General features: G+C 39.7%; 1 protein-coding gene and 1 long non-coding RNA gene across 12 annotated transcripts in view; both read right to left on the bottom strand.

Annotated features, from left to right (window-relative positions):
• The window catches only part of fryl (furry homolog, like), a 78,292-nt gene that overhangs the window by 22,668 nt on the left and 35,766 nt on the right, over positions 1 to 19,858 (bottom strand). For 9 of the 11 annotated variants that reach the window (XM_085149901.1, XM_085149902.1, XM_085149892.1 and 6 more), the window contains 39 exons: positions 19,650 to 19,746; positions 17,894 to 17,973; positions 17,496 to 17,576; positions 17,026 to 17,194; positions 16,362 to 16,454; positions 16,166 to 16,264; positions 15,437 to 15,538; positions 13,539 to 13,583; positions 10,822 to 10,925; positions 10,591 to 10,699; positions 10,388 to 10,474; positions 10,129 to 10,300; positions 9,900 to 10,032; positions 9,635 to 9,742; positions 9,302 to 9,539; positions 9,019 to 9,195; positions 8,798 to 8,884; positions 8,443 to 8,711; positions 7,969 to 8,176; positions 7,610 to 7,734; positions 7,470 to 7,527; positions 7,280 to 7,371; positions 7,022 to 7,194; positions 6,757 to 6,917; positions 6,555 to 6,665; positions 5,361 to 5,515; positions 5,176 to 5,275; positions 4,918 to 5,086; positions 4,175 to 4,443; positions 3,848 to 3,988; positions 3,591 to 3,759; positions 3,404 to 3,488; positions 2,770 to 2,882; positions 2,531 to 2,681; positions 2,342 to 2,445; positions 2,003 to 2,185; positions 1,299 to 1,500; positions 832 to 953; positions 564 to 751 (listed from right to left, as the gene is read on the bottom strand). In XM_085149901.1, coding sequence (XP_085006027.1) covers positions 564 to 751; positions 832 to 953; positions 1,299 to 1,500; positions 2,003 to 2,185; positions 2,342 to 2,445; positions 2,531 to 2,681; positions 2,770 to 2,882; positions 3,404 to 3,488; positions 3,591 to 3,759; positions 3,848 to 3,988; positions 4,175 to 4,443; positions 4,918 to 5,086; positions 5,176 to 5,275; positions 5,361 to 5,515; positions 6,555 to 6,665; positions 6,757 to 6,917; positions 7,022 to 7,194; positions 7,280 to 7,371; positions 7,470 to 7,527; positions 7,610 to 7,734; positions 7,969 to 8,176; positions 8,443 to 8,711; positions 8,798 to 8,884; positions 9,019 to 9,195; positions 9,302 to 9,539; positions 9,635 to 9,742; positions 9,900 to 10,032; positions 10,129 to 10,300; positions 10,388 to 10,474; positions 10,591 to 10,699; positions 10,822 to 10,925; positions 13,539 to 13,583; positions 15,437 to 15,538; positions 16,166 to 16,264; positions 16,362 to 16,454; positions 17,026 to 17,194; positions 17,496 to 17,576; positions 17,894 to 17,973; positions 19,650 to 19,746 — 5,329 coding nt within the window. The remainder of the gene's footprint in view (positions 1 to 563; positions 752 to 831; positions 954 to 1,298; positions 1,501 to 2,002; positions 2,186 to 2,341; positions 2,446 to 2,530; positions 2,682 to 2,769; positions 2,883 to 3,403; positions 3,489 to 3,590; positions 3,760 to 3,847; positions 3,989 to 4,174; positions 4,444 to 4,917; positions 5,087 to 5,175; positions 5,276 to 5,360; positions 5,516 to 6,554; positions 6,666 to 6,756; positions 6,918 to 7,021; positions 7,195 to 7,279; positions 7,372 to 7,469; positions 7,528 to 7,609; positions 7,735 to 7,968; positions 8,177 to 8,442; positions 8,712 to 8,797; positions 8,885 to 9,018; positions 9,196 to 9,301; positions 9,540 to 9,634; positions 9,743 to 9,899; positions 10,033 to 10,128; positions 10,301 to 10,387; positions 10,475 to 10,590; positions 10,700 to 10,821; positions 10,926 to 13,538; positions 13,584 to 15,436; positions 15,539 to 16,165; positions 16,265 to 16,361; positions 16,455 to 17,025; positions 17,195 to 17,495; positions 17,577 to 17,893; positions 17,974 to 19,649; positions 19,747 to 19,858) is intronic. The other 2 variants (XM_085149897.1, XM_085149903.1) reach the window with 1 other exon arrangement.
• LOC146491012 (uncharacterized) lies at positions 11,476 to 13,532 on the bottom strand. Its single transcript, XR_014872172.1, has 2 exons — positions 13,333 to 13,532; positions 11,476 to 12,910 (listed from the first exon to the last, which is right to left on the bottom strand). It is a non-coding gene; the product is annotated as an uncharacterized LOC146491012 (long non-coding RNA).

The following is a 19,858-nucleotide window of genomic DNA, read 5'->3' as shown; positions in this document are numbered from 1 at the left end:
TAACTATATCTGTAGGAACAGGCTTTGCACACCTCTCATAAACACATAAAAGACATAGAAAATCAACCTATTTTTATATTTGAGGTATGGATCTCCCCACACATATGAATGACTTAAATGCTGCTCTCACACTCAGTGCAGCTACTTTCATTGATTATAGTGGAAGTGCAATGCTGCAGCACAGATTCTGCAAATGCGCAATGTGTGAGGAATTCAGTGCAGCCACAGGGTAAAGGACACTGGTCTATGCATGGCCGCTGTATCACTGTTATACATTAAGTGTCAAAATCATGATGCTAAATGTGTGAATTTTACTGGCAAAGTGGCTTTAAAACCAAACACAACGAAACCACGCGCAATTTAAATAAAGAACATTTGACGTTTTGCCATGTCCTATTAAAAACCTCATTCTATGCAATATTTTGCTGTAACACAAGCAGGAATGTTTTTAATAGCTGAATGATCATGTGGTCAAATTAAATATAACCTTTAAAATGTTGTTTCATGTTATACATTTTGACATTGCAGGTAAAAGACCAGACTTTTTCTAAAAATGTTCTGACCTGAGCTTCCTCTCCAGGGTCTCCTACAGTCTCAACCAACCGAGACAAAATGTCAGACAGTGTGGCAGGAGTCAGAGGTTGTTTGAGTGCCCTGAAAATCTGGAAAGAGCGACCGGCATAGTGGCGAGAAGAACAAGATAGAGCTGACCTTAAAGCTACTTCACTCAGCAATGAGTCCAATTGGAAACCTGACAGGATACACAAGCACAAACAGGTAAATATGACAAAAGCACTTAATAAATATCAAGTGGCTGTGAACCCTACAGACCTGTCTGGGAATGCTTGAAGACTGTCACCACATGTCTGACAAAAGCACTCAGCTGTTCAGCGCTCTTAATGTTGGAGTTCTTAGGTGACACATCCTCGTGATTCCAGAGCGGACCGCGTTTTCTACAATATACAAATAAACACGCATGAACAAATGACCTGAAACACTATCAAAACCTTTAGTGTTATCACACCAAGCAAAGAAACTAACTCCAAAAATCAAACCCATGCAAATCAAAGTACCCCAGTCCTTTTAGACACTGCTGGAAGCATGAAAGCAAATCATTGTACACAATGAGTAACATCTAACAATGTGTTCATAGAAATGCCTACTAAACATGTGAGGTTATACACATTTCTAAATGCTAAAAAAGACAGTTCTTGCCAGCAGCAAATAGTGACACACATAAATGTCATACATTTCTGGGAAGGTGTTCTTTTTTTTTTTTTTTTAAAGTCTCTTCTCACCTTGAAGTTATAAACTCAATCAGAGCTTTGGCCTTCTCGTCATGTTCAACAGTGACATCTACTTCACTTAGAAGCGTGGGAGAGAGGTGGGACACAGCACTGGCCCCTGCACCAAGGCTTATACTGGACGACGTCGAGCTTGAGCTGAGGCCAGAGTCTGTCATCGGTGATGGCTGACAGTCTGGCAAAAGTTCCTGTATTCCTATAGGAACAAATTGCAAACACATTGTCAGCTTTTCTGCATTTTACCAGCCAGGTGGCTAGCTTGGGCTAAACACAATTAAAGGTACAGTTGCTAATAATATAAGCAGACCATAAGTTGGTGTCCAAAAGTGAAGGTAGGCTAAATGATTTCTGTATAAAAATATGATTCACTGCTCTCCTTCTTGTATAGACACACATTACTTTATCTTAATTTCTGAATTAGAAAATAAAAGGGTCTTTTTCAGGGAACCTTTTTCTATGGAACAATGATATTGTGTAAATCTGTCTATATGTGGGCAGGAGGTTGCTGCCACGCAGTGGTCAAGTTTGGCACTACGCCTATATGTGTCCTGTTCCCTGTCCTGTTGTTTTCCCCTCATTTCAAAATAACTAAAAAGCAATTCCACAGCTGATAGCGAATCCGCACATGTTCAACTATAAAACAGTGATTCTCATTATTATTGCTCTCTTCCAGTTCTTGTTTCTGTAGCAGAACTAACCTGTGAGGTTGAACTCTTGAGCTACAGGCTTTACAGTCAGGACCCTTGGATCATTGTAGTCTCTGTTGCGTAAAAGCACCATAGCGACAGACTGAACACTGCTATTTGCACCCTGAACTATGAGCAAGTGAAGCAGCAGGCGTTTGCAGTGCTCATAGACCTCTGGGTGCTGGTGATCTAAACCTGAGAAAGACACAGAAGATGAAGACATTTGACATCATTCAACTGAAATTTATAGACCTAGTAAAGGATTATTTATGCAAAACTCCAAATATGCCTAAAACATTTTGCCTTAATGTATACAAACATATAAAACAGCACAAAAAGAAAGCAATTTACCTAAGAAAACTGCGTGTAGCAGGAGTTGTAGGTAGGCACTCCATTCTACTTTGACCCCATGATCAACAATGAGGTCTGTGAGTAGGATGACTGCAATGTTACATCTGAAAAACAGAAAAAGTGTAGTGGATTATAAAAAGAACTCAACACTGCAATGCTTTGTGAGATAAAAAGTTGATTTTTGTGTACCTGTGGAGAGGTACAGCAGGTGTGTTTGTCTCTGGCAAATAGTCCACAAGAGGGGACCAGCAGCCTCCTGTTGGTGGGAAGGGAAGAGGCTCTGGCTGATTGTGATCCATCACTTTTAATCGCCAGTTAGCATAAAGCGGCATGGAGTCACCTGGAAAATAGAGAAGATTAGCAGGCATGGTAGTGGGTGGTATAAAAATGTAGTGGTGAGTATGGAGAAGAAAAGATTTCCTGCTCACTCTTCTCATCTTCATAGGAGCCTCCAGAGCTGCTGCTGTAACGAGATTCAAGACGGTGGTGGTGGCGGTTCAGGTTGCTGTTCAGACCACTGTAGATATCCAGGTGTGTGCAACTGTAAAACAAACATGCATGTTTAGAAGGACAATGCCACTTTTTCCTCACTAATCATGAACTTTAGTCCAACACAACAAAAACGTTTAATTCATCAAGCCACAGATTGAATACAAAAGAAGGATGCAGCCTGGGGGCCTATATAATAAAACCATTGAAAGTCCTTTAAACCTGTATTTATTTAGGGCGTATAATCAAGTGGCAAAAAGACTCTACAGGAGTCTGAGAAAACGATCTAACTGCTCAGTTCATGACCCCAGTAAAACATTTACTATGGCTGTACGTTTTAGTTTTAGTTAATACAGCATGATGTTAATTCTGTAAATTTTAGTTATTTAGTGCAGTGTCTTTGTCCACCATTATAAAAATTGGTTAATATTTGTTTGAACTCCTGAATGGATGTACATGTGCTTTTTTCATGTCTTCAGCATAAAATATGACTGACCTGACAGAGACATTTGTGTTTTTCCTATACTTATACCATCTAATAATAACAGAGCATTGCAGTTCTTTATTTTGTACCTGTCATCCATGTTTGAGTCTTTCATCTTGCTGTCATGATGAGCATCATTTCCTGGCACCATGGTATTGCTGCTGGAGGTTGTTCCTGAGAAAGTAGACATTAAACATTTGTCTCCTGGCACCAGAAACATAGCATATGACCTCTTGGCCTAAGCTGTGAACTTGGGCATTTATAATGCTCATTAACCTGAGGTGACTGAAGGAATCTTGTAACTGGAGCTGATGCGATAATAAGGGGGGTTGTCCATGTGAGTGACAGCTGAGCTGACAGGATCAGTCAACTCAAGCTCACACATCAACTCCTCCAGCAGCTGCATAGTCTTATCTCTGCCCAAGAAAACCACCACTCGTTTCACCTGAGGACACGCATAACATGAGGCGAAAAGTCATGAAGATTAAGTATCAGACACAAGGACATGGCACATTGAGTGTGCTGCAACTTACATAGGGCAAGAGGCTGGGGTCACTGCTGACTCCAGACATACTGATGAGGAAGTGAAGAATGATTTTGAGGTTCTTTGGCCAACTATCTGCTAATGTAGTCCAGACATTCTCGATCTCTGACAACGCAAACTCATCACCATACTGTTAAAAAAAATATAATAGTTTAATGATAAATGAACTTGCCCAACCAGCTTTTTAAGATGTAGATGTGTAGATCAGAATCACAATCAGAAAGGGTTTTTATTGCCAAATGTTGAGCAGGTTTACAACATTAGGAAATTGCTGCGGTACTTAGTGCAAACATAGATGGTATGTTAGCTGTGTCACCTTAGCGGTCATGAACATGAGGTTGTTTAGCACCATGGTTGTAGCACGAGGGGATCCCCAGCCCTCTCCACGGAGCCAGCGACGGCTATTGACCATCATAATTTCTCGGTCTTGCACATCCTCATCATCCTCGCCACTGCAGCAGTCCTCTGGTCGTCGTGGAGTTGGTTTGAAGTCAACAAGCTCCACATTATTCATCCAAGGTAGGAGGTAGTGCAACATTACTTGACGACCACCAGGATGTGCTGTCTGGATACGCTGACTCACCTCTGCAGTGTGGATAGTACAAACAAAGACATTAACACAGGGGTGTCAAACTCCTTACAGTCACGAGCCACATATGGCTCAATTAAAAGCTGAAGTGGGGGTAAAAGTATAGTTTTCAGTGGGAAAAAGCTAACTTTTTAAGTGTCATAGGCAGTTACCAGAGTGGCTAGGATGCCATTTGAATGAACTTAGCTATAATACTAAATATAATACAAACGAAAAAAGGACCTTGAATGGAAATATACAGCCGAATTTGAATGGGAAAAATCGTGCTTATCTCCCCAAAAAGTCAATCAACAGCAAAAACAGAAACCATATTAGCCGACTATCAAGTTTTATGAGCAAAAATCTTTTCTCATAAAAATAAAAAAGACCTAAAATAACTGGTTTCACAGTAAAAGGAAAGCGAGATATTTCAGTTAACGGAATACTTATCATATTACATTGATGAGTATTCATTCAGCAATGTAGCAAACCTGAGAAGATGGGCAAAGTGAGCTCTGGGTAAGTCCTTGCAAGCTCCTCAGAGAGCTGGTAGTAAGACACAGAGTAGAGGTGTGGCAGCGGTGAGGGAGGGGTCAGGATGCCATCAGTCCGCTGAATCTCCAATTTGTGGGCATAACGGAAAAGCTTGGGCTCTAGGATCTGCATCACACAAACAACCACAGATTATTAAATTAATGATTAAAGACCCAATTTTTTCTACAGTATGTGTAGGACAAAGAAATTCTGACCTGTAACAGCTGCATGGACAGTTCATAGATTTCCCTGGAAGAGTCAGCCGCCTTGAACAGAATCAGGTTGAGCAGCACCACAGTGTCAAACTGGTAATCCCTAAAAGAAATATAACACATACAGTATTTAAGTCACAAGTAGGTGGAACCTTAAAAAATGACATAAAGATGGCACCATGTGGTACCTGTTGTGAAAGACATTGGCAATGGCCCTAAAGCAGCCGGCAGCTACACGACGGGAGCCAGTGTAGCAGCGGTCCACAGCCCAAAACATGAGGTTGCTCTGGTCTGGATTCAGTTCTAGTAGCAACATCACAGCCTCACAACCCAGCTGGTGAACCTAAAGGAAACCACACAGCAACCATTAAGAATCTCTCCTTCAGTCTGCAAAACTCTGATGAGTTTTACACATAACTTCTTAATATCAAATGAAAAATACCCAGTATTAGAGTTATGAGACTGAGGTTTGCTGTTAATTGCAGAAAACTAATATATACTTTACAACAGCATAACTATAATTAAAACTTTTAAGAATTTGAGAATTAATCAGATCAGTTTAACCTACCATTTCATTTTAACTAAGTGCAAGTCATTTATTGAATGTAACGTTTAGCAGGGCTTTATTGCAGTACTTCTGAACACCACTGTGTGGTGCTAGTGTCAAATGAAGTAAATGTGTGCTACATAACTTTGACCTCGTGAAGTCTTGCATCACAGACTAAACTCCTGCTATCTGTGAGAAAACATCATCACCACTCATGCTTGGTGACTGGTCATAATACTGGGATTTTGTAGTGTGACATTTATTTAATGACCAGAGACACAATTATTATACTTTAAAAGTAATTAGCTAACATTTAACCTTATAAATATGTAGTGCATATATAAACTTGATTTAAATAGCTAATATAAAGTTTAACTGGATTATAAAAGGCTTGATTAAGCTTAGGTTTCACCCACTGTTTAAGTTCAGGATGAAACGATTGTGGTTTGAAATATGAGGATATGGCATTCAGACTTGTTTCACTATTGCCACCATGCTTGAGTCACAGGTCTGACACTGAAGGAAACTTTTTGCATAGATCTGAGACACCAGTGGTTTTGACATAACAGCAGTAGTAATGAAACCTTCCTTACAAAATGTCTTTTATGAGCTACCCTGCAAAACACATTAGTTTAAATAATGCAAATAATTATTTTTATTACACAAACCCATTACATAAACACGGATTTTATAACATTACCCATAATAAAAAATATATTATTATTGAAAGTTTTATTGCTAAAGTTGAATTACTTGTGGATTTACCACTTGTTAATGACAGTTAAGTGATACAATTTTAGTTCGAATAGATTCAAAATGGCAGAATTTCTCTGACCTTCTTGTCCTGAGAATCCAGGATATTGTCCAGCCACTTGTAGAGGTAGCCATCAGAGGAGAGCCCTACATTGTCAGCTACAGGTCCACAACATAACACTGCAGACATGGCCTGGATCAAACAAAAAAGTTTGCTGGTTATCAGTAAGTGCATGACACAGTATGTAAAAAGCAGATTTTCTTGAAATGTTTAGATGTTGAACCTTTAGTGCACAGTACTGATGGCGGTTGATCTGGATATTTCTGTCACTGTAACGATCCAAGGGTGTGAACATAATGCTGAAGGGCCCAGCCCAGTGACTGAACAGCATGAACAGACTGTGTCTCAGTGATTGCTGGGGGAAGATGGTCCTCCTCTGGTTCACTGAAGATAATAAGTAAAGAAATTGATGCACAAGGTTAAACTGAGAAAAATTGCTTAAAACAAATGCTTACTTTGTAAGCATTTGTTTTAATTAAGAGATATACCTGGGACATTCTGAATGATGTTGGCCACAAGTGCGCTGAAGTGACAGCGAATGTCCTTCAGAGTGTCCGAGTCTTTGTCATTCTCAGCCTCGAGCAATTGCCTGGTCAGATCAACATACTCGAGCAGCGTACTATTCAGAGAATGGCTCTCTGAATCCAACCCTCCACTTGCCCTGTAAAAAGAAAAGTTTATAAACTGCATATATAAAAATAAATTCCTAATCATGTGGTTACTCCAGATGTTTGAGGATTACATACACTTGACTGATGACACCAGCATCAGCAAGTAGCTCAAATATCCGGACCAGCTGGACCCTGAGGACGTCACGACGCCTGCGTCGCTTCATGTTCTGCAGAGTAAAGAATATTTGAACTCAGTAAAGTGTGTTTCTATGCACACAGAAGAAATACAGAAAACATTTTCAAACCATCAATGAAGGGCACTTACTTCAGGTCTTCTCTCTAGAGCTTCCTTTATGATGGAATTTAGCTCCTCCATCAATTCTCTGCACAAGAAAACACTATATGTAAGCCATCAAAAAGTCTTCATAATTCTAAAAATGTATAGCAGTGTATAGTGCTGATTACCTGAAGACCATGGGGTTGGTCCTGCCAAGCCCCAGCACAAGAGACTCGGTGATGTCCATGCTCTCAGAGCGCATCATTGGAACAATGTGTTTGAACAGTGAGGAGGGGGACGGAGTGCCAACAATCTGTTAACACACAGAGCAGAAATGTAAGGCTTAAGTGTTGCAATAAATTATTCAAAATCCTCTAATTTTTTACTGCTGTCAGATTTTTATGTGGCTAGTGTGCTGTGTCATACTTGCATTGTGAGTGAATTTCATTATTTCATCCTTTGTGCAAAAGCTCCTAACCTTTCATTTTAAAATATTTATGAATGTGTGTGAAAACCCGGCATAGAGTGCTGCTTATGAAATTGCCACCTTTGAATCATAACTGTAGCCGCTGTCCGGCGTGGACGCCAGCGTCTCAGGCGGGGAGCAGCGGACGGAGCCAGAGGTGGAGGATGACGAAGACATGGAAGGGGAGGGAGAGGCAGAGCTGCAGCAGAGAATCAGGTAGTTTCTCCAAAGGCCAATGTAGGAGTCACTGCTGTTCAGACTGTTGACCTTCTTTGCATTAATGGGGCTACTGCAGGTGGATATTCAGTAAAAAAAAAAAAAAAAGAGATAAATTTTATGTTGAGGGTCAACATAAAATGCAGCTTTAATCATAATTCTTTTGTCATAGAATTAACCCAGTTAATAAGCATAAGAAAAAATTATGTTTTGTTAAAAAAAAAAGTACTAATTGCCTAAGTAAGCACATAATGTCATCATGTAGGCATCATCACCCAGTATTCAGAGTCAGACCATAATGAATACACCCACAATGACAAAGAAGTTAAGGAAACCTACTTAATGTCAACTTGTGGGGACAGTAGTTGCAGGCGAGTGTAGGCAAACATCCAGGCATAGTTGATGGTGGTGGGGCAATGTTTAGGTAGATTCTCCTGTCTCAGGTAGCTGGATAAGCTGATGACCCAGGGGTCCTGGCCCTGAGTAACATGGGCAAACACCCAAATGTGCGAGGGGCTCACTACATCAAACTGGTGGCTGATGGGAGAGGAGCTCCACTCTGCTAGCGTCTGCAGATCAATCCCACTGGGACAATACAGCAAGTTGGTCTGCAGAGAAGAACAGAAGATGATGAGCAGTATGTACTTTTAAAGGTTTTAGGATTTTAAAAAAAGAAAAGAAAACCCATTCATACCTGGTCAGCGCCTGTGAGGTGAATGAAGCTCTCCAACACAGATGCACTTAATCTATCCATTACATCAATAGCCAGTTCTTCATCTCCCTGAAAGATTAAGTAAGAAAAAATGAATGCAATTGTCCTTGCGCAAAATTATTATCATTTTCTTTCCATGCAGGTTTAAACATATTTTGCTTCTTTCAACATAACAATATCCCCTGTAAGCCCAAGAAAATTACCTTGCTAATGCTCAGTGCAGTATGGAGAGCTCTGACCTCCTTGAGGACATTGACTGCTAGCCTGCGCGTGGCAGGGCGGCAGCTACAAAGCACCACCAGTGCCAAACCTTCCACCACATGCACCACACCTAAAGGAAGATTACGCTCCAAGGACAGAGAACGGCCACTGCTTGAGCTCTGTTAAAAATGACATTTAATTTATTTTAAACATGTTTGTCAGGCAACATAAAACCAATGAATACAAACTACACTGGTGATCCAAAAACAGCTTTTTTTCACCAACCTGTGAATCGTGGCTTTTATTGCTGCTCTGCACTGCCTGCTTCCACTGGATGATGAGCTGTAGAAGCATCTTTACTGCATTGTCCAGCAGTGTGGGATGAACGTCAGTCACCTCTCTGACTATGAAGTAGACAAAACCTGAGAGTACATCTTCTCGCCATTCTGGGAAATCCACCATCAGGGCCTGAAGAGTAGTAAAGGCAAGGCCACGCAGTTCTTCATCCATGTGGATGGTTAGTCTAGAGGAGGAGAGAGACCCAACAGGAAGATGGATATTAAAAGACATGATGTGTGCAGCAATGTGTCTGCAGAAAGGTTGGCGGGGGTCAATTACTTGGCTAGAAGTTCTATTAGGTCTTGTCTGCTCATGCCATCTGGTATCAGTCTTGGGATGGCGGCCACACACGTTCGGAATAGATCGATCTTTGGCTTCCTCTCTCCCCTGCAGGACAGACAATTTATGAGAACCTGTTAATAGGTCATACAGCACCACTCAAAGTTTATAACTGGGTCAGGGTTTCCAAACCTTTGACTGCAACTCTAAGTCCTACATAGCTGCATGGATGGCAATAGGAGAGCATAAAGCTGTTGTTACATACGTGATCATGTCCTCAGGCTCCTTGTTGGACATCTGTACATTAGTCATGCTCATGGAGCGTCCCACTTCCTTGTCCAGGTGTCGCAGGATGTTATCCAAGGCTTTTCGTACTTGCGGGTAGTATAGCGACATGCCTAGAAAAAAAGTTGGTGGACAGGTTAAAAGCTGCCTCACCTTCATCAAATGTTAACTCTTATTGTAAATGTCAGCTGTTCAAGACTCAAACCCACCTATCACTTTTGCTTCTTCATCAGTGAGGGTGGTGTTGAGGAAGATCTTTTTGACACGCAGGGTGTTGCCAGAGGGCATGATGATCCCTGTAGTAGGCATTGGAGGTTCCCCGTCTTTCTGCTGTAGACTGTCAGCAATCACCAAGAAGGCTCGCAAACCGATATTCATCCTCTGGTTGGGCAGAGAGACAAAGAGGATAAGAGATAACATACAAACATTCCCTCATTACCAGAAGCTAAAGTATTATGTATACATTACCTCTGGATTGATGGTAAAGGTTTTGTGAGACTTGCCCACGCACAGGAGGTCATAGATAATCTCCTTCATAGCAAAGTCCAGTCTTTCCTGTAATAACCAGCAAACCCGCAATCACTAAACCACACCTCATATGTGGTGTGTGCCTAATTTTATTTATTTTGCTGTGACTTTAAAGTATGTCATAGTTTGTGCTCCGGGCTTACCTGAGCTATGAACTGGATGATCTTGACAAAGATGTTGAGGGGGGTGTCTCTGGGTACCACACTGCGCGAGCCTTTGGGGAAAAGTGCTGAAACGATGCTGAGGAGTCGACTAGCAAGAGAAAATGGGGAAACTGTTTTTTAGCTACAAGTATTCTCATACAAAGCCTCTTAGGAAGAGGACAACAGTAGTGGGTCGCAAAAAGACTGTTTGTTGGGTATTCTGCAACTGACCTCTGCGTGACAGTGTTACTCTCACACTTGATCCTGATAATATAGACCCACAGCAGTCTGTAGAGTGACTCTAGTGCAACACGGGACATCTTTGGGTCTTTATTCTGTAGATGTCAAAAACGAGAGAGAGAGAGAAGGAAAGAAAGATATAAGCCATCCATTCCATTTTGACACTTTCATTACTTACCTGAGAGAGACCAGTTTGTTGCTGTTGTCTGGAGAAACTTTGATTAAACACATTGCAATGGCATGCAAGAAACTGATGACAAAATTGTTTCGTGAGACTGCTGGTCACAAATTGATATGTGAGCACTGAACATCCACATGGTCTGATGAGCTTCATGCTTGGAGAAATTTATAAGGTATAGTCGGCAGCAAAAGGAGGAAAATGCAGTATTACGCTGAGTACAAAGACAGTCACTGTAAGCCATGTAGAGTCATCACCAGAAAATTAACTGGGCAAGCTTTGTAAAATGCAAACATTCATTCATTTCTTTCTTCCAACTTGCATCCTACATCAGGTATCTGTATTAACGGTATACATTTAAAGGGTCTTTGGTTCTTTAGAGCTACCAGGCTGAGAGAATGTGATGTGATCGGAGTGTGAGGGATTTTCCAGTTAATGCCTTTATATTTTTCACATGATTAACATGAAGTTTCATTCGATATTTGATAAATGGTTTTAGGTGATTATGGCCCACACTTTTCTATAACCATTACTAAATGTCTCATCTCCCATTAGCTTTTCTTAATACACTGAACAAACTAACAAATCTGTGTATTTTTATTTAAAAACATTTAATTTAATATGGATTTCATTTTTAATTAAATTAAGGATTCTTTATGCTATTTGTCAAAAGTAGCAAATGTCATACTAAATGTGACAAATGCTTTTGTGATTAAGGTGAAGTGAAACTTCCTGTTGTGCAAACACAAAACCTGTCACGCTTTTCGTGCCTCAATGATCGATCTAATCTTTGTATCATCTAGTCACTGAAAGACTGGTACAGTGAACGGCAGGTGACTCACAAGTGCAGCTAAAAAGAGCTGCTCAGTGTCAGCATTTTATTTTTTTAACAACATAAACTCTTGTGATAAGATGCTTTTAAAGCATGTGAATAAACTTTAATACCTCTGTACTAAATAACACCAATAAAATAATTTAAAAAACTCTTATACATGCACAACATCATCTTTTTTTTTTTCCCAGCCTAACATTTGGCACTGAACACCAAAGGCACAAAGGCACAAACGACACAACAGCTGACCTACTATGGCGTCTTTTAAAATGTCTTTTACTTTTGTAACATAATCAAGATGCCACAAATCGAGTACAGCCAGTGGGGCAAGTAATCGATTTGTGTGAAGGGTTGAAAAAGCACCAGTGAGACTACAGTGTAGCTGTCGCTACATAAACTAAAACCCAACCCAGCAGGCAAACTAAAGGTATCACTGCGATAATGAATACATCATTAAATGCTGAAATATATTTTCCTGTCTATGCCAGACCCTCTGGTAATATATATACCAGAGACACATCACTTCTGACATAATGAAATCTTACATTAATATTTAACGTAATTAACAACAGGAGTTTGCATTTTATTGCAGCACCACCGTGTGTCTACTCTTCCTGCATATGCTGTAACAGCTTGCTTGGTATACATGTGAAAGAAAATGAGGCCACTTTAAACACTACAACACTGTGGGGCTCATATAGTCATGAACCTGTAATTACATCTGAATCATCCACATATTAAATACGCCTGATGTCTTTGATATCATCACCAGTCTGATGACTACTATAATGTGCATTCAACGTGCTAAAAAGTGCAAAAATGTTAATAATTAACCAATTTTTTTTTTTTTTTTAAATGACATATTATAGGTTAGATTCTTCTAAACCAGGGGTGGGCAATCTCAGTCCACAAGGGCCGGTGTCCCTGCAGGTTTTAGATCTCACCATGGGTCAACACAACTGAATCACATGATTAGTTCGTTACCAGGCCTCTGGAGAACTTCAGGACATGTTGGGGAGCTAATTTAGCTATTTAAATCAGCTGTGTTGGTTCGAGGACACATCTAAAACCTGCAGGGACACCGGCCCTCGTGGACTGAGATTGCCCACCCCTGTTCTAAACCCTCTTGTAATGCAGAAAGACAGAATAATCTCCACCTTTATCAACTTACACATTTATCCATCAACAACTTAAATGCAGTAACAGGTCACGCTAATTTATTAATAATATAAATAGCAAACGATAACTTCCTTTACTTTGGCAATAAGTGTAGTATGGTAGATGTCATTTCTAATGCTTTTCTTATCATATAAAAGAAACTTTTTCCGCAGGGGTTTTAGTTGTAACAGTGTTTCTATGCTGTGGCAACTAGCTTAAAGATTTAAGGACTTTTCCCACTACTGTGCATCTCACCATGTAAAAATGTATCAACAGTCAAAATGAAACTATTTAACTACAAAGACACGAAAGCAAAACACCACTGCTCATAAACACAAACCAGCTCACCCACAAAGCCTAAAGCAACAACACAAGCTTCAAGTGTGCCCTTCATTTACTGTGTTCACTGAGCAACGCTTCAATGTCACACCAGAGAACGATTAGCCTCTTCACAACTGCACTAGCCTACATCGTGATCAGGACCCTGGACCGTTAAAAGGAAGGGAGCATCAAGCTAGCCACCGTCACCAGATAACTCACCTGCAGCGTCTCAATCTGCTTTCGGATGCTGTTGTTAGACGGCATCTGGAGCGAGCCAACGTGAAAAAAAAGGGTCAAATAACAGGAGACAAAGAATGTAGGGTTTGGGGAGGGACACATGCAAGTTATAAGCAAAAACAAAGACACACAACCTAAACAGATATGACAAGAGCAGATTAAAATCTCTTTACTCTTGTCAGTGTGACAGTATATAAATCAACATAAACCGAAAAGAAAAATAATGAACTCTTCAACATACCGCTTGCATGTTGAGTAAAGTAACAGTTCATTTGTATTTGATATATTTTGATGTTATTTATTGAGAAAAAAAGCAAAGTAAAATAAGGTGTGCTGTGGTTTAGAAATCAAACACACAGAGAGGGAAATTACAGAGAAAGGAATATATGCAAGGCGAACACAAGGACGGAAAAACAAAAAACAAAAGGAAAAATGCCACAATATTTGTCCATTTCACCTATTAAGCAATGAGCAGCCACGGCCAATTCAGTTATTCCGCACAAAATCCATGCTTAACGAGTTGTATTTTAACCATGTAGGGTTCAGAATATAAAACAGGGCTGCAAAACTACGGCATAATCCCTGGAAACCGTTGTGTGTATTTTTTGTCACTCCATCGTGCATTTACTACATGCAGACATATAAATAAAGGTAAATAACTTGTATAATTATTCAAGCAAGCAACATGAATTCTTGACTTTTCGCTTCAGCGCAGAGACAAAAAACTACCTCGCTCACCTGGTTGAATTTGACTTTTACCAAGTATTCAAATGATGCAATTTGTTAAGTGAAGCAGAGCCCTTACATTTACAGCTCTCAAGAGCAGCCACAAGGTTAAAAGCATGACCCGGCAAATCACTAAAATCATCACTACAGTCAAACCATAGCACAAACCCACAAGATCACAGATCTCAATCACAGAATCACTATCAACGCTTGGGAAAATTACTGATCATAATTTTTCAAACAGAGGAAATGCAAAACAGTCACTCTAGTGAAAGAAAATGCTGGAATGAGATCACTGAAAAGACAGACGGCCATTCAAAACCACTGGATAGCAGTAGAAAGTCACAAAGACGCAAAGTGTAATTTATCCACCGGAAGATCAAACAGTCGCCTCAAAGGACAATCAATGCAGAATGGGAAAGACAGTCATTAAGTCAGGCAGTCAGTCAGTGATTTGGTCAATCTGCCTCTGGGTTGAATGGTCAGAAACAGGAGGAAAACAGGTTTGACCCCTTTGTAATTGGTTTACGAGGAGTGATTAACAGACCTGAGTGAAAACAGCACTTGAATTAACATAGTATGCATTGTGCATTACGGTTTACATTTCATTACAGGTTTACTTTAAATGTACAGCATATAAAAGTGCTAGAGTCGCATCTTTGAAATTAGCCGTAGATGCACAACCAAATACAATAATTTTTGCTTACACATTTCCATTTTGTCCACTTTTGAGTATATATGGTCCATGCATATTATATACATTAAACAAAAGCTGTACTTTGACATGATCAAATCAAGTGCTATTCCTGTCCAGATCTGGTTCATTGATAATGGAGGGGAAAGCACATTTTGATACTGAGACAGAACCACAGAGCACACCCTTGACAACAAAGAAAACATCTTCGATCAACATATCAGTATCAGGATACCAAGATTTTGTTTACTTTTGATAGAAATAACCTTTGTATTAATTATTTTAAGAAAAAAAAATTGTATGGTTCCTTTGCAGTACCATAAAAACACCAGAATATCATTTTCAGACTTGAACTGAATTAGAAAAAGTGTAGTGACTTTAAAATACCTTAATATAAATCTACTGTTGAATTCAACCTTTGTGAATTGAACTGGATTGTAAAGGATGATGCTAACATTACCTTGAGGTGTGAGAGGCAATTTTGCAGGAAGATGTGCCAGTTGTTGAGAAAGAACTGCTTCTGACTGACACACAGCAAGCATGTCACCAGGGGATACAGAGCCTGGGGAGAAAGACGGTGTCAGAATCAAAATAAACTGGTTTTCTCACGAGGTCTGAATTTTTTGTATGTGCTTCTGATCTGAAAACAAAAGGTCTCCCACACTAAACACAGACCAAAAGCAAAGACAGTATCACAAGCTGAGACCAAAAGATCTATTTATTGCAATCTGCACAATACTAAAACTGCTGGAAGCATCATCAACGTAACATGTTACATTAGACAGGGATGAAAAAACAGAAAATCAAGGCACGTCCTGCCTTCAGAAAAGAAAATATAATGGACAAAGATGAGAGACTGTATTTATTTATTTTAAACATAACATTATCTGGATGATAACGTCAGACTTGGTGGTCTGGGGGCAAAATAATGGTGTTGACAAAATAAAAGAAGAGTGATAAGATAAGATTCGGTTTCCAATAGCACAGCACCGACAGAAGTTACAGAACGTGAGCAGAATATTATATATATACACATATATAATTAGAGAGACATCTATAAATAAAATATACGAAAGGGATAAATAGAATAGAGTGTGAGACAAAAAGAAAAGGAAGTGTTAAAAATTTGAAGTAAACAGGGTCAGGGCTGAAGAGGAAGAGAGGAAAGAATGGATGTCGGTGTTATTACCAAAGAGTGCTTCTTTCTAGAACTAAGGTCAAATGTTGTCTGGTAGAGCATCTCCACAAAGGTTTTTAAGCATGGCACGTTGACTTCATTTTTCACCGCCTGGAGGATGAACCGAACATTAGTTTGGCAAAATGAGATTCAGACTTAATGTTTACGCAACAGTCCAAAATTACACAATGCTTTGCTGGTTACTCACAGCAGCGACGGGAATGAGAATCTCGACAAAAAGGCCAGCAAGAGCGTGCTTTATGTCTTTATCCTTCACCTCCAGGAAATACTGGGCACATTCCTAGGAAGGATACCAAGGGCATGCATGTAAACAAGAATGCAGCGGATACAAACTAGCCAAACATCATGAAGACGCGTCATTACACTCCATTTACATGAGTTAAGTAGAAAATTGAATCACAGGCCTGGACCCAAGCAAAAATATATAGACAGACCTAACCAGTGTGATAAGAAATGCAGTGATCAGACAATATAATTGGGTACAAGATCCTATCGAGTAAAGGACATAAACCATAGCATGTTCCATTAACACAGTAGGAAATTCTGATAATGGTAAAAGAGAACAGCAAGTGTTTTTTATCCCCCGACCACTGTATAAAGATTAATGAAAAAGCTAGTGCTCCATTCACAGCTCCTAGCAAAGCCTGAAATACATTTACACTCAATTCTTGGCAGACCTCACCTCTGATCGTTACTCATTTAGCTATATGAGCCATTGCTACAGAGAGCTGCTGAGTTTGAACAAAGGGGCAGCAGTTTAAAAAGAAAAAGAAAAAAAACATCTGGTACAATTCTGAAAACGCATCTAAGTTACACTTGCAGGTATACTCTGCATAAATAGTATTATTTACCTGCATAAACTGAAACGAAGCCTCAAAATCCTCCACGGGATACATTTTAACCCGAAAGAACTTCATGCCCATGATGAGACTGATAATGCTTTGGACTACGTGAGGACTCTGCTCTTTTTGCCTGAGCTCCTTCAGTTCTGTGATGAACTTCTTCCTCACTGCCTGGAACCTGAGCACAGAGGCAGAGATATATTAGCACTTACAAAAACCCTCCTAACAAGAGTTTGTACGCGGTAATGTATATAGGCAACATTCTGCCTGGCAATGCACATTTAAATTTAATTACTAAAGAATGTAATTAAATGGTTTTAATTGTTCTGAAATTCAGTTGCAATATTTGTACAAACAAATGTCTAATCCCATCTATTACACTGTGCTCAATTCAGACCGTTTTCTTTTAATGAGAAATGTGAAAAACTGTAAACAATTTGTCCAGTCTTACACTTAAAGGCACATTTCAGCTTACTCACTTTGACTGTGTAAGAACCCCTATAACCTCAGCGTACAGGTCTGCAATGATGTGCACGTTGCCAGTGTTGGGTCCACAGTACCTGGAAATTAATAAAGGATATGGCATCAAGTCAAACAACTGCTGAATTATTTAACATACATTAAAAAACTATTCACACAACAACAGAAGCACTTAAAGTAACTGTGTTTACTTGAGGTTGACTCATGATGCTCAACAAGAGCTACTTGTGCCTTGTTTAAATGCAAATAATGAGCATTGAGCCAGTCTGCTCAAACAGACATAAATAAATGACTGACTCCCTACTGCAAAGCCAAAGAGGGTATATTCATCAGCACTTTTTAGTCTGGTCTTATTCATCTGTGTCACTTCTCTGTCTGGAGTTTGATGCTTACTTACCCCTCTTTGTGTTTAAAGTGCTTGAATGCCAGGTTTAGGACTTCGTGTACCAAAACATCTGGCACTGGATGAAGAGGAATCTGTGACGTAAACATGAAATCATTAGTCTTATTAGAAGCATTGATAGTTCTCATTTGCTACCATTCATTACTCTCCCTTCAGGAGCAAAGCCAAGGACAACTCTGCCCTGGTCCCTAGGGACCGGCTCTTAGTTCAGAATGCTGCTCAGTTCTCAACAGTCCACTTTAGAAACACACTCAGCTGGGAGTTGGTATGTTGCCACTGAATTTATTAACTTTGTGCTCCCTAGTGGGAAAGCTCTGAATAGCTACACTGTAGTTCACTTCTCCACCACAACATAAACAATACAAATATATAATAAAACTGACGTGTTAGCCAGCAAATCACTGATGAGTTGAATCAGGAAAAAAAGTACAGTAATTCAAACTGTCTCACAAATGATGACACCAGAAGTTAATAGTATTATTTCCCATTTGTTCCTTATTCTTATTCTTGGACTTCACTAGAGCAGTTTGCATGCTTCACAGGTTTATTTGCATTATCAAGGGGCCTTAGTGCAGCCCCTCAGTGCATCCTTAGTATGAAACAAGCTAAAACAATCCTAAAAATAGGATTGCAACTTCTTCACGACTAGGAAAAAAAACTGGTGGTTTTGTTGCCATCAGTAACCCACTGCAATTAGCTAAAGTAACCAACTGATTGCCCAGGCTGAGCATGCAACCCCTTGGGCGAATACTTTCGATTGCAAGGTGGTTGTACAGGTCCCTTGGTACAAGGCCACCTGTTTCCAAACACGGGCAGTCTGACTCAGACTGATTGCAATTGCTCCATAGTTTTGCAAAGAACTGTGGCCTAATTTATAAACTCAGAGAGACAACAAGCTGCAATCAATCTGAGCTGATCTTGTCTGGAATCTGTCTCTTTTACTAGTTGGCTGCCAACTGGTTGCAAACTGGTTGTATTCTGGTTATATTCTTGTACGAAAGCCAGGGCTGCCGAGCGTTTACCTCATTTTGCAGTTAAACTGCCATCCCGCAGAAAGTATGCCACCACATGTATAGGAATTTCTGAATTGCTACTTCAAACATAAATTATAGGGTTTCCACGGAATACTGACTGTGAGTAGTTAACATGAATTTCTGTGCATGTCATATGCAACAAACTGACGATTTTCATGGATTCCTTCCAATCAATCGTAATATTATCACAAAAAGATGGTTTGTAATTGCCAACTTGGCAACGTTCAAATTGCAAGCTGATAGCAGACTGATTCCATCTTATTGCCATTTTATCAAAACACATTAGTCAAACAATAAAGTTGATGCTCATACTAAAGTGTTGCTGTGGCTTTAACCTCCTTAGAAATTTACTCTTCCACCTTGGAAGTTTGTGAAGTTTTGCCAAAAATCTCTCTTCTGTTTCTCATTGTGTTTTATCATAATATTGTTGTGTCGAAGATAGCAACAAGTGGTTGCAGACTTGGTCCCCGTCTGTGAAGCAACCCATTGTCACAATAATTTTGGTCATGCAATGATTTCCAACCACTGTTTTTTCTAGTGTGACTTTACGGTAAGCCAACTTTTTTCTGATTTGCTGCTAATCTCAAATAAAGGGTTTGAACAGCAGAGCCAGAGCTGCTTATAAGAGCAGAGAATAGTTCGATCAACCAAACAACTGGGTGCAACAAAAAGGTGGATAGTATAAATCATTAAACACAGAGTGTTAGGTAACTCACCTGTTTTAGAACTTCCACTGAAACTAAACAAAAAATGAAATCTATGGCTAAGTCCCGACGCTCCAGAAGGTAATCTTTGTCCCGATGCTGTTCATCTCTGCAAAACAGGAAATATAAGAAGTCAAAAGATAATCCTAAAGTAATCATTTTTGCCCATAATCTTTTTGTTCGAGAGAAGAAGGTTAAGAATGAATGAAACAATGATAAGT

The sequence above is a fragment of the Neolamprologus multifasciatus genome, chromosome 23 (assembly GCF_963576455.1).
Source record: "Neolamprologus multifasciatus chromosome 23, fNeoMul1.2, whole genome shotgun sequence".
NCBI classification, from domain to species: Eukaryota; Metazoa; Chordata; class Actinopteri; order Cichliformes; family Cichlidae; genus Neolamprologus; species Neolamprologus multifasciatus.
Note: the sequence above shows the minus strand (reverse complement) of the source record. Positions and strands in the feature narration are given on the sequence as shown.